This window comes from Lipotes vexillifer, unplaced genomic scaffold (genome assembly GCF_000442215.2).
Source record: "Lipotes vexillifer unplaced genomic scaffold, Lipotes_vexillifer_v1.1 scaffold788, whole genome shotgun sequence".
In the NCBI taxonomy this organism is placed as follows: Eukaryota; Metazoa; Chordata; class Mammalia; order Artiodactyla; family Lipotidae; genus Lipotes; species Lipotes vexillifer.
Genome location: NW_006791862.1, coordinates 2061747 through 2074267, shown reverse-complemented (window position 1 = coordinate 2074267; position 12521 = coordinate 2061747). Strand labels below are relative to the sequence as shown.

Here is a 12521-nt window from a genome sequence, read left to right as displayed (position 1 = left end):
TTTGCCAGCATTCTTTTTTTTTTTTTAAATTTATCGTGGTATCCTCAAGAAATGATGTATCTCCATATGCATCAAGCTCCTTCAAGGAGCTTCCTGGGAGTATTTTTGGTGTGATGAAATGTATGTCACCTAGAAACAATTTGATTCTCCAGTTCCCAGATTCCCTTTAGTTTTTCGGGCTCCCTTCCCTGAGAAAGCAATGAAACTGCACCCGGCCTCCACTGAGGCACCTGTCTGATGAAAAGCCGCTGGATTGGTAATCTGAGACCAGTCATTAACTTCACCAAATGATGTCAGACTTGAGACAGACATAACAGCATTTGTAATGAAGTCACTTGTAATCTCATCATTTTGAAATCTGCCTGAGTATCTTTTATTTCAAAGCCCTTGAGATGAAGACAGCTTCACCTAGCACGGAGAGGAAGGGTCAGTCGAAGCTGTTACAGGACTGGTTTTGAGACCGCTAGAAGCGGCATTACAGGAGCTTAGGAAAGGAAAGCCAGGCGGGCACTTGTGTAGATTAGAATGCCTAACTTTCCTAATCAAAGTATGGGCCCAATCTTCAGAAATTGTTGCCTCCACAAAAGAAAAGCCCAAAGATTACTGAAAGGCTTCACTGTTTTAACAAGGCCAATTCTTATTTTAATCCAAACAGTCCATCTGAAATCCAAGGTCCTGGGGGATATGAATGGATTGTTTGAAAGATAGCATATTTTATGCTCTCTGTGTGAAAGCTAATGTACACACATATATACATATGTATATGTGTGTGTATAAAATATATGTATATGTATCCCTGCAGCAGTAATTATGAGAAATTCTTAATATGGAAAGACAATTGATTATTGCTTGGGGAACCTAAAAAAATCCCAATTCTGCCCATCTTCCTGTAAGGAAAATAATTTTTAAAATTCAAGAAAAAAAGGAGCTAATGGATCTCTGTTTTCTGTCACTTTAATAGACCCAGTGTTTCAGAGTCTTACCTGAGACAGCCACTCCTCATCTTCCTGTCCACTATGGTCAGAAGCTAAACTGTCATAGGACCCATGTCGAGTAATGGGCCCAGGACTTCCAGGGGGAACCACTGCAGGAGAAAGAAAATGTATTTAAACAACTTTAATCCATGCAGTGAAAAAAATGAATGTGGGCATAACCATCCTGAATACTGTGGTAATTTATAAGCTAAAATAAGACATTCAATGCACAATTCAAATAATTAACGAACAAGAAAGACTGAGTTTCTGAGGAATAAGAAAAATCTCCAAATAAGAGTACACTTTAAAAAACATCTGCAGGAATTTAGTCATTACATATATCACTGTTAAAGAAATACACAACTAATTGCATCTTAACAGCACAAGTACATTAAGGAATAGTGACAATTCGATTGCCCATGCACCAATATAATTCCTAGCCTTTAGGACACTCCAGTCCTCTCCATCTAACAATGAAATTAATTTAATGCAGTTCCTATAATTCAGGAAGGGGTTTTTAAAACAAATATCAAATAAGATTCTTTAAGAGTCTATTTAATAGTTCATATAAAGGAAAGGCATTAAAATATTTTAAATTTTAAAACACTTTTAGTTCCTAAAACATTTCATTTATCCAAAGAAATGTTTCATTTTTTCTGGATACTTCAGTAGTTTCCCTGATTCTTAGGTGGTAGGATATAGGCTTTAAAACACAAAGAGGCTGCTTTCTCATACAAAGAAGAACCTTTGCTTAGTCAAAGCAATAAAATGATTCAGCAAACATTTATTGAGTTCCTAATGAACCAAATACCATCCCAACAGAAACTTATTTAAAGTCCCATACTATTTTTTTTTAATTTAATTTAATTTAATTGATTTATTTTTGGCTGCGTAGGGGTCTTTGTTGCTGAGTGCAGGCTGTCTCTAGCTGTGGCGTTCAGGGACCACTCCTTGCCACGGTGTGCGGGCTTCTTATTGCGGTGGCCTCTCTTGTTGTGGAGCATAGGCTCTAGGGCGTGCAGGCTTCAGTAGCTGCGGCACTAGGGCTCAGTAGCTGTGGCTCCTGGGCTCCAGAGCGCAGGCTCAGTACCTGTGGCACACTGGCCCAGCAGCTTGCGGCATGTGGGATCTTCCCAGACCAGGGCTCAAACCCATGTCCCCTGCACTGGCAGGCAGACTCCCAACCACTGTGCCACCCAGGGAAGTCCCTAAAGTCCCATACTATTTATTTGCTCATTTTTATTATAAAATAGACTTCATTTTTAAGAACAATGTTAGGTTCAAAACAAAATGGATGAGAAGATAGAGATTCCCCATATATTCTCTCCCTCTGTATACATTTTAATACTAAGAGAAATAAAGCAATAAAGTACTGAGGGGAAATAGAGAAAAGAAAAGGAAGAGAACAGAAGAGGATGGAAAGTTGGTGAGTATTAAAGAAACCTAGAAGAAACAGAAAAGAATGAGAAAAAGAAAATAATCTCAGAATTTCTACCACCCAAGATAGGTATATATACTTCAGTATGTGCATTTTCCTTAGGCTACATTCCTAAAAATGAAATCAAAGAATATGAACATGTCTAAATTTCTTAATGCATATTCCCAGAAAGAGTTACACTTCGATGAGCAGTGACTGAGAATGTTAATCTCACAGCATTCTTGCCAGAACAAGGTATTTTGAAGAACTAAATCTCAGTGAAACAGATATTAGTGAAGTAGACAGAGCAGAACACAGGACAAGATTTTAAAGAAGACATACTCACAAAAACCTTATCTTAACTATCTGGGAGAGGAGAAATGATACCAGTCAATTACTCATCAGAGGGAGATAAACAGTATTAAAATACAAGATTTGCAGTGGTTAAAACTATTAGCTATTAGTTCTTCAGATTCATAGTTCTACAATTGAGAGGCATGCTGGCATCTGGCACAAAACACAAGTGATCACCAAAGCATAACACCTAATTTCTTAGGATTTTGAATATCATGAAGAAAAGAATACCATAATAATCAATTAATATTTAAGCATCCTTTTAAATAATTTTGGTGTATATTGCAAAGATGATAAGTAAATTTATGTTTGCAAAGGCTGAGCTGTTCCCCAACAATTTGTATTCTTTTTAATAAATAAATTTGATATTAAATTCTTAATACAGAACAGAGCAAGAGTATGCCTCAAAACCCCACTCCCTAAATACTAGTCAAGAAGGCAACTATGGACAAATATCTAGAGGTCAGGACACACTTTGGAACGCAGTTGAGGTAAGAGAAGATTTTAAAGAGGTGAGGTATGAATAGGCCATGCAGATATCTGAGGGGAAAATGTTACAGAGAGAATACCAATTACAAACATTTTGAAGTGGGAACATAAAGGAAATGTTTCAGTAATGTCAGGAGGCCAGTGTGGTTGGGTGTGATGAGGCAAGTTGGGAGTGGAAGATGAATCAGGAAGGCAAAGGGGGCAGGGATCAGCAGATGGTTTAGGGCTTTCTTAAAAAAAAAAAAATAAAGCTAGGGTAGACAGAAAGATATTGGAAAAACTTAAGAAGAAGTGAGAAATTATACCCTTGTGTTACCAACTAGTACCTAATGTGAATTTTTTCCAAGACTTTATAATGTACTCTACATATGCTGAACCTAGGCTACTACCTGTTGCAGAATAAGCATTCCATAAGTATTACGTGAATCAATGGAGTTTTGCATTCTGGAATAAGTAATGATACCAGAATGGTAGAACACTTATTCATCCATCATCAAAATGGGATAAACTTGGGAATTCCCTGGAGGTCCAGTGGTTAGGACTCCGTGCTTTCACTGCCGAGGGCCTGGGTTCAATCCCTGGTCGGGTAGCTAAGACCCTAAAAGCTGCAAGGCACAGCCAAAAAAAAGAAAAAGGCAAGGGGTGGGGTGGGAGGGGGGATAAACTTAAAAATAATCCAATGGGACTTCCCTGGTGGCACAGTGGTTAAGAATCCGCCTGCCAATTCAGGGTACAGAGGTTCAAGCCCTGGCCCAGGAAGATCTCACATGCTGTGGAGCAACTAAGCCTGTGCGCCACAACTGCTGAGCCTGGGCTCTAGAGCCCGTGAGCCACAGCTACTGAAGCCCATGCACCTAGAGCCCGTGCTCTGCAGTAACAGAAGCCACCGCAATGAGAAGCCCATGCACCACAACAAAGAGTAGCCCCTGCTCGCCACAGCTAGAGAAAGCCTGCGCGCAGCAACGAAGACGCAGCACAGCCAAAAATAAATAAATAAATAAATAAAATTTTAAAAATCCAATGGCAGAGAATGGTGAGGAGTAGGATTATAGGTGAAAAAAGGTTAGGTATGAGTTGATTATTGTTGAAGGTGAAGAACAGGTACATGGAGAGTCATTATACTATTGTTTTTTGATTGTGTGTATGTTTCAAATTTCCCACAGTGAAAAGTTTCTTAAGAAAAAGAAGAAATCTCTCCCTCCTCCTCCTCTTCTTCCCAGTCATTCCCTGTTTCCCAAAGGAAGTGGTAAAAATACCGAATGTATATCTATGAAAAATTAAGTCTGAATCCTGAATTTCTAAATTGAGACTGTAAGAAGAGTTTCCATACTTTATGTTCACTAAAAAACAGTATTCTTATTAAGAAAGCTTTGAAGCATTCAGCAGAGTCACACTATAAAAATACAAGCGTGGTGGAATAATATTTTTCAACATAAAATAAATGTCCTTCCCTCTCTCCCATATTTCTTTACATTTAAAAAATTTCTCCAATCCAGGTAGGAAGAACATTCCATGTTTACTATCTCAGGGAAGCAATGATATACCTGGTGACAGAGAAAAAAGAATTCAAAAACTTGACCCTGGGATAAGAAAAAGAGATTGATAGTATGACAGTTAAGAGCAAAGCTTCCGTGCTCTCCAAGCAGCTAATTATTAGGAAAGATATTTTGAGACTGGAGTGAGAGTACCATAAGCAGAAAGGGGGGAAAAGAGGGTTCCCAAGGAAGGGTATGAAATGACAGAATTCAGAAGGAGTTTTTGGGATGAACAGCTGTGAAAAATCCTATCTTCATTCTTTTTTTTTTTGCGGTACGTGGGCCTCTCACTGCTGCGGAGCACAAGCTCCGGACATGCAGGCTCAGCGGCCATGGCTCACAGGCCCAGTCTCTCCATGGCATGTGGGATCCTCCCGGACTGGGGCACGAACCCGCGTCCCCCGCACTGGCAGGCGGACCCTCAACCACTGCGCCCGCAGGGAAGCCCTTTATCTTCATTCTTGGGTAGAGTTCAAGGAAGCAGCAGGAGATTCCACATGTGCAACAGTAGAGAAGCTGTGCACACAGTGGGTCTGCCCAGCTGAGCCTGTGACAACCTCTCTAAGTCCCCTATGGATGGGATGACGACTATTTACTATGTGTCCAAGAGTAATATGGACAAGGTCCAGGGAACTGTCAGACTTTGAAAAGGCTTTGAAACAAGGACGGATGTTGCAGAGATCTATATGAACCAATAGCCAATGATCAGGCAGGGAACTGGGACATCTCAGTGGTGAAAATAAAGATAAAATGATCCCTGGTCAGGGAACTAAGATCCCACATGTCACGTGGCCAAATAAATAAATAAATACCAGCTATTATTTAAAAAAAGGTTATAGTTGATGAGATTAAGTTTTCTGTACTTGTTAGGATGTAGGCACAAAAGAGGACTTAAGAGAGTTTATTTATAAAAAATAAGTTACATATATTGCAAGCCTGACTTTAATGGACCAATATACCTACCTTCTATCTAAAGAAAAATGGTTAGTATCTTTTACTTTTACCAACTCTTCTTAGATAGTTAATAATCTTGGGTTAGGAAAAGGATATGGAATTTTGAAATAAAAATCTCTGCCATGTTCTATCCCTACCTTTAGTACAGTAATTTAAAACAAGCCTATCCATCTAACTAAAAAGGATACACTGTCAATTTTCTTTAGAGAATACAACTTCAAAAGTACTGCCTGTACACACAGGCATTTGATAAGTATAGATCAACAACCAAGGGCAGGATGAGCAGATCGTTATGAGGTTAACTGTGAGCTAGACTTTGTTTATATTGTGTTCTCAGGAAAGCAGATCATGCTTCTAGTGAGTAAATAAAAGCTAAAAAAAAATCACTAAGTGTATTTTGCTGTCTTACAGTGATATATGAGTGTGTGTGTAGGTATGTGTGTATTCCTATGAATATATTTATATATTTTATATGTGTTTATGTGCAAAGCAAACAAAAACAAATCTGCTTCAGCACTGACCTTTGCAAATTAGTCCTGTTAATCAAAACTCCCAAAAAACTTCCAAGTAAGTAGAACAACCTAAGTAAAATTATGAACAGAAAGATTAAATGGTCCTCTGATAATACCTCTATGTCTGAATCCCATGTAACAAAATTCTCAATTTGAAAATGGAAAATGTCAATTCATAATATAACATCTCAAACCCATAAGTAGTCAGGAAGATCAATGTGTATAGAATTTTTACAAATTGCCCACATAAAATATAGTAATTAAATAGAGTTATAAACATTGTATTAACAGATATCTAAAGTGACACGCTGAAATCTCCTTTTTTTTTTTCCCCCCCAGTATGTGGGCCTCTCACTGTTGTGGCCTCTCCCACTGCGGAGCACAGGCTCCGGACGCGTAGGCTCAACGGCCATGGCTAACGGGCCCAGGCGCTCCGCGGCACGTGGGATCCTCCCAGACCGGGGCACGAACCCGTGTCCCCTGCATCGGCAGGCAGACTCTCAACCACTGCGCCACCAGGGAAGCCCTGAAATCTCCTTTTTAACACTAGTTAATGGAATATTTGAAGGTTAGGATATGTAGGTTTGAATCAAGGTTCTAAGAATGAGTTATTAGTAGTCCTGGAGAAATGTAAAAATCTCAACATTTCAGGGTGTTTTACCCAAAGTAATAACACTGTACCCTCAATTCCAGGGAATAAAATTCTTTTGAAAATCCCCAGAAAGTAACAGCTAGATCTCAATAGCCTAAGTTCATCCACAACAAATCTAGTCTTCTAGTTGAAAGAGAGAGATACATTTTTACCATTAATATATTGAATACACTTTATATTAGAGCAGGTAATTACTTTTCTCAGTGTATTGGGCATGGTTTAGATACTCCAGAAAAAATCAGATCTCCTAACTACGGAGTTTATAACAGGGCACACAGGATCTAGATATTCCATTAAGATGAAAGAATAAAAGGAATAATTATTTGCTCCCAGCACCATTTGTCCTTAAAACAATGAAAGAAGAGAGTTGACAATGCATATGAAAGTTAAAAGACTAACCACATACATGTTATAAGCATCCTTTTTATATAAACTGACACAAAGCATAATGTTGAACAATGAGCAGTGCTTATTTATGAACCCAAAGAAGGGAAAATCTATTTGGTTCTGTTATGCTCTTGTTCTAGTCTTCCCTGAATCTCTTGAACTCCCGGTAATAAATTCTCTTAGCTTCAGAGGACACAGCTGCTAGTCAAGCACAGGCTCTCCTGGAGCGAACTCCATGCTCCCAACTTTAGGAGATGCTAAAAAGCTGCTCTACTCCCTGAAATGAATCTTGGTAGTACTGGAATCAGGGAAATCTACTTCTCAAATAAGGGGGTAAATGTTGATCCAAATGGTATCTCATTTTTTACGTGAGATGTAGCTCTCTGCTTTAGCTTCTATTGCAAAACCTAAAATATGTTCATATGCTGAATAAACAGCTCTAGAAAGAAACTTAGAGAGTCTTTTAATATGAAGAAACAAAAATGGATCCAAAGGTTTTTATTTGGAGAAGTGAGTGAGAGCTGGGTCATACCGACAGCAGAGTGGGCAGTAGAATAAAATATTCTTCAGATTCAGTACCAGACACAGCTTTTGTTTTCTCCTACTCCATACCATATCCCCACCAATCCTCTGTGAACAATAAAACCTTTACCATGCTGAAGTCTTTAGTGGAGACCTGAGAGGTGAATAATGTTGTACCAGCATTATTCAGTCCTTTAGGTTATTTAGGGGAACAACATTCCTTTTTCTAGCAACAGAGAAATTTGTGAGTTAAATGACATCATGCTGCCTTGAATGAAACAGCTCAGGCTCAAAGTTCACCCAAAGGCCAACAGTGATAAACTCTCACCCAAGGACAAACTTCAATATATTTTTGGTACTTATTAAAAACAGCATTTATATAGCAGCCATACAGTAAGAGAGGGTTCTTTACCAAACTCTGTTTCTGATCAGAAAGCACTCAGGATCTTAGGAAGAAATTCTGCTTGGGAATGTAGTTTCTAAGTACAGAAAATAAAATTTGCCTTTTAAGAAGAAAGGCTCAAAGAGAAATAATCCAAAAGCAAAATAGTCTAAGGCATTCCTAACGAACAAGCAATTCACAAAAGAGGAAATACAACAGCCAACAAACACACATAAATAGTAGTAATCAGAGATTTGCAAAATTTAAGAAGTTATGCTTTCATACTATCAAACTGACAAAAATCAAACCCTGGTCTTTTTAAAAATAATTTTTTAAAAAGGGAGAAGGCTCTCAGGTCAAAAATACCACACCTAACTACCTTAAGATAAAGGTACCTACTTACATTTATTGAGGGAGTGACTCTTACCTCTACTGAACTCTGTAAGTTTTCTCTGTAATTTATAAATGTTTCCATTTAAATGTAAAGGAATTCATTGAATTTCACACACAGAGTAATCAAGCAATAGCACGATATATTACTGGCTAATCTGTTTATTAGGAGCCATCTCCTGTATCCGTGCAACAACTGAAGTGTTACAATACATAAAAGGGAACAGGCTTTGCCAATGTTATATATTAAACGGATCAATGATCTTCCTTGCACCCTGACCCTGCGGTACCATAGATGTTTTCTAATTAATTATTAAAGTTTTCTAACAGTCAGTCATTGTACATCTCTGGTTTCACTTTCCTTTTATTCCACATTCCCAGAAGAACAGTCACAGGCAATATATAATTAGAAAAATGACATACCCTCATTGTTTATGAGATAATAGATTTCACTGGATAACTGACAACCCTAGGTGCATCTCCTCCCTACCGTGCTCTGTCTCCCTTGCCCTACCCCCAAAGCATCATATAATATTCCCACAGAAGACATAAACTAAGGAGCTTTCATTTGTTATTCTTGCTACCATAACGGTCATTTGCCATTTCGCATCTGGACAAGTTGTACCTGGGGATAGACTGGAAGGGGTCACAGTTTAGTTTTGCTCCTCAGTGTAACTCTAAATATCATAAAATGAACAGAAAGAATAAAACACAACGGCTTCAGGCTGTCAGCAAGATCAGATACTCCCCTGAAAATTTCGAACTGTCCCAACTTAATAGGCTGCGACAGTCCCTTCAAAATATTTGCAATTAAAGTCACCTGGAAAGATGTACACAATTTAATGTGTATTATGGCAACTCAATTCATAGTACAACTATATTATATATACATTAAACCAGTAGCAGGATAACTAGAAAAGTGAGTCCACCCTGACTATTTTAAAGGATCATACTATGTCTGTATAATACCTTGCTTGCAGCTTAGAGATAACAACTTTGTCTTACCAAGGGTTAGATAATCTATCCAGAAAAATAAGTCTAAATAACAACAAAACCATTCTTATCAAAGCTCACCTTTACATAACTGTTACCTCACGGGAGGAAATGAACATGGCTGGGGACAGGGGTGACTCATTTTCCACTAAATATTTCTTGGTACCTTTTAAATTGTGTATACCATGCACCTATTTAAAAATTTATAATTATAAAGTTGTGGAATAAGCACACTACAGTTAACATGGTTAGCGAAGTCAATCCAAGAAGAAAGGAAAACAAAGAAATAAAATGTGTAACAGTAAATGATGGAAACCAATGCATGAAACAAACGTTGAGCTTACAGCATATCAAGTCATACATTTCCCCCGTTTTCTTAGGTTTTGTGGCGTTTTCTCTAAAAAGGGAAATAGAAGTGCTTATATACACTCTTTCTCACACTCAGTCTACATGTATCTGTTTATCATTATCTCTGTATTTACACACACATATCAAATATAGGACCAGCTTTTAGCAACTGCTCAAGTACACATGGTAGTGTATGTTTCTGTTGAGGGAAATGACTATTTGCTGGAAGCTAGAAGCTCTTTGGTGCTAATTCTCTGTAGAATTATGAGCTGTAATCTTTCGATAGTGGCAACTGCATTTTCACAGCTAACCCTGTATGTTAGAGGCAGCTCTTTCAGGAATAATCAACTCTCTAAATTCAAGGAACACTCTAAAATATAATATCCTCTATGAGATTGAGATGAGTAGAGGTTAGGCAGAAAGTATTGCAAATTGATGTCTTGAAGGTAAAAAAATCACTGTTTTGGATCATTTAAACCACATTCAGTCATCAATGTACCAATCTGTACAAGTAGGCAATAGGCCAGTTATTGGAAACGTATTGTTCCCAATCTAACCTACAATGGCACAGTTGAAGGGCAAAGAGTCTAATGTACTCAGTCCAGCCTCCACAACAAGGTCTTACAAAACGAATATAAAGGGGAGGGAGTCGTTTGGAAATGTAAAAACGGCAAAGATCATTTTTTGCAAAGAGTTAGTGCAGCTTCTTCCATGCTTCCCTTATTTATTATCTAGTTGCATACCAGATAAGGCCAGATCATTATACAGCAGGAAGAATTAAGTACAGATTTTCTCTTGCCTAAGCAAAAGAGGCAAAGTTCTCTTGGCATGGAGAGTTAAAAGCTTTTAGTTGTGGAAGACATCAACATTTTCAACCTATACTTAAGAACATAATTTAAAATCTTTCCAAACAATCATTGAGGATCCTTGATATATTCCATAAAATAGAGAAATTAAATGTTTAAGATTTTTACCTCTAAATAAATCAGAAAAATCATAGAGCCAAGAGGACTGGGGAAAGAATGAGATGGAGAATACTGCCTTACAACCACCATATGCTTTTCTCTCTTTCCAAATGCAGGAGAACATTTTCCAAGGCTTGCTCTTCCCTCTACTGCTGCACAATGTACAACTACTAGAAAGAGGTATCTCCTTATTATTAAGTCCTTGTCATTAGATACATACTAAAGTATTCATAGGTAAAAAGATACAAGAGTGGATGGCTTTCTCACAATACTTTTATCCACCATACGTTAAAAAAAAGAAAAGATTTTAAGAGAACGTAAGAAACGAGTGGCAGAATGTTGTTAATTCTTCAAGCTGAGTAATAGGCAGACTCATTATACTATTCACTGTACTTCTGTGAATGTTTGAACATTTCCATAATAAAAAAATTTTTTTAAGTCTGTTGCATGAATGAAAAAAACAGCAAACATTTCTTGACCCGCAGTTGGACACAGAGCCATCTTGATTCTTTTCTTGGCAAGACTACGAGATCTATGAAGTATTCAGGGACTATGTTGTTTTCCCACAGCACCATACGTGTGAGAATCATCCATATTAATACCTTTAGCCTTAGTATAACATTTAATTTCTATGCTCTATAACAAACTGCAATAGTCTGTCCTTCCGTCTCCCCTTCTTTCCCTCTTTCTTTTTTTTTAAAGATTTTTTTTTTTTTTGGTTGCGTTGGGTCTTTGTTGCTGTGCGCAGGCTTTCCCTAGTTGCGGCGAGCGGGGGGCTACTCTTCGTTGTGGTGCGCGGGCTCTAGGCATGCAGGCTTCAGTAGCTGTGGCACACGGGCTCAGTAGCTGTGGCTCGCAGGCTCAGCAGTCGTGGCTCGCAGGCTCTAGAGCGCAGGCTTAGTAGTTGTGGCGCACAGGCTTATTTGCTCCGCTGCATGTGGGATCTTCCTGGACCAGGGCTCGAACCCGTGTCCCCTGCATTGGCAAGCAGATTCTTAACCACTGCACCAACAGGGAAGTCCCCTCTCCTTTCATTCTTTTTCTTTCTTCCTTTTCCCCTCCCTCCCTCTCTTCCTCTCTCATTGCCTTTAAAAATAAAAATCACCTAAATAATATTATATGAACACATGTTCACTATAAACTTCAAAAAATATGGAGTAAAAAACAAAAGGCTCACTGGAATAGTGAACAATGATTCTAATGACAAACTCAGAAAATCAAATGCCCTTCTGGCATTTCAGAAGTCTGGGGGTTGAGAATCTTACCTTTTATGTAAAAGTTTCAGAGTTTTAAGGCAATTATCCAGAGTAAAGCCTTTCAGAATGCAGTGGACACCAAGAAAAATCCCAATTCCTATAAATTACTAAGGTATTGAAGATGCTCAAAACAAATAGGTCTAAGAGAAATTTTCATTTGCATCAATAAATTAGAACTGCTAAGAAAAATTTCTTTCTATAGGTTTGAAAATGCTCAAGTTAGAGCCATACTTGTCCAGATGACCACTTAAAAACAGAAGAGATAGGATTTATCACAAAGGTTTTCTCTTCACTGCTGTTTGTTAATAACAAAGCTGTGCCGACCGATAGTATCTCAGTCATAAAGCTCTTGGAATGGATAGAGGCAAGGAAGACCTCAAAGGAGAACAAG

The 12521-nt window shown here is 38.2% G+C and overlaps 1 protein-coding gene across 3 annotated transcripts in view; it reads right to left on the bottom strand.

Moving 5' to 3' along the window:
* The window catches only part of BCAS3 (BCAS3 microtubule associated cell migration factor), a 592536-nt gene that overhangs the window by 301759 nt on the left and 278256 nt on the right, over positions 1-12521 (bottom strand). For all 3 annotated transcript variants that reach the window (XM_007464906.1, XM_007464904.1, XM_007464905.1), the window contains one exon: positions 984-1084. In XM_007464906.1, the coding sequence (XP_007464968.1) occupies positions 984-1084 (101 nt within the window). The remainder of the gene's footprint in view (positions 1-983; positions 1085-12521) is intronic.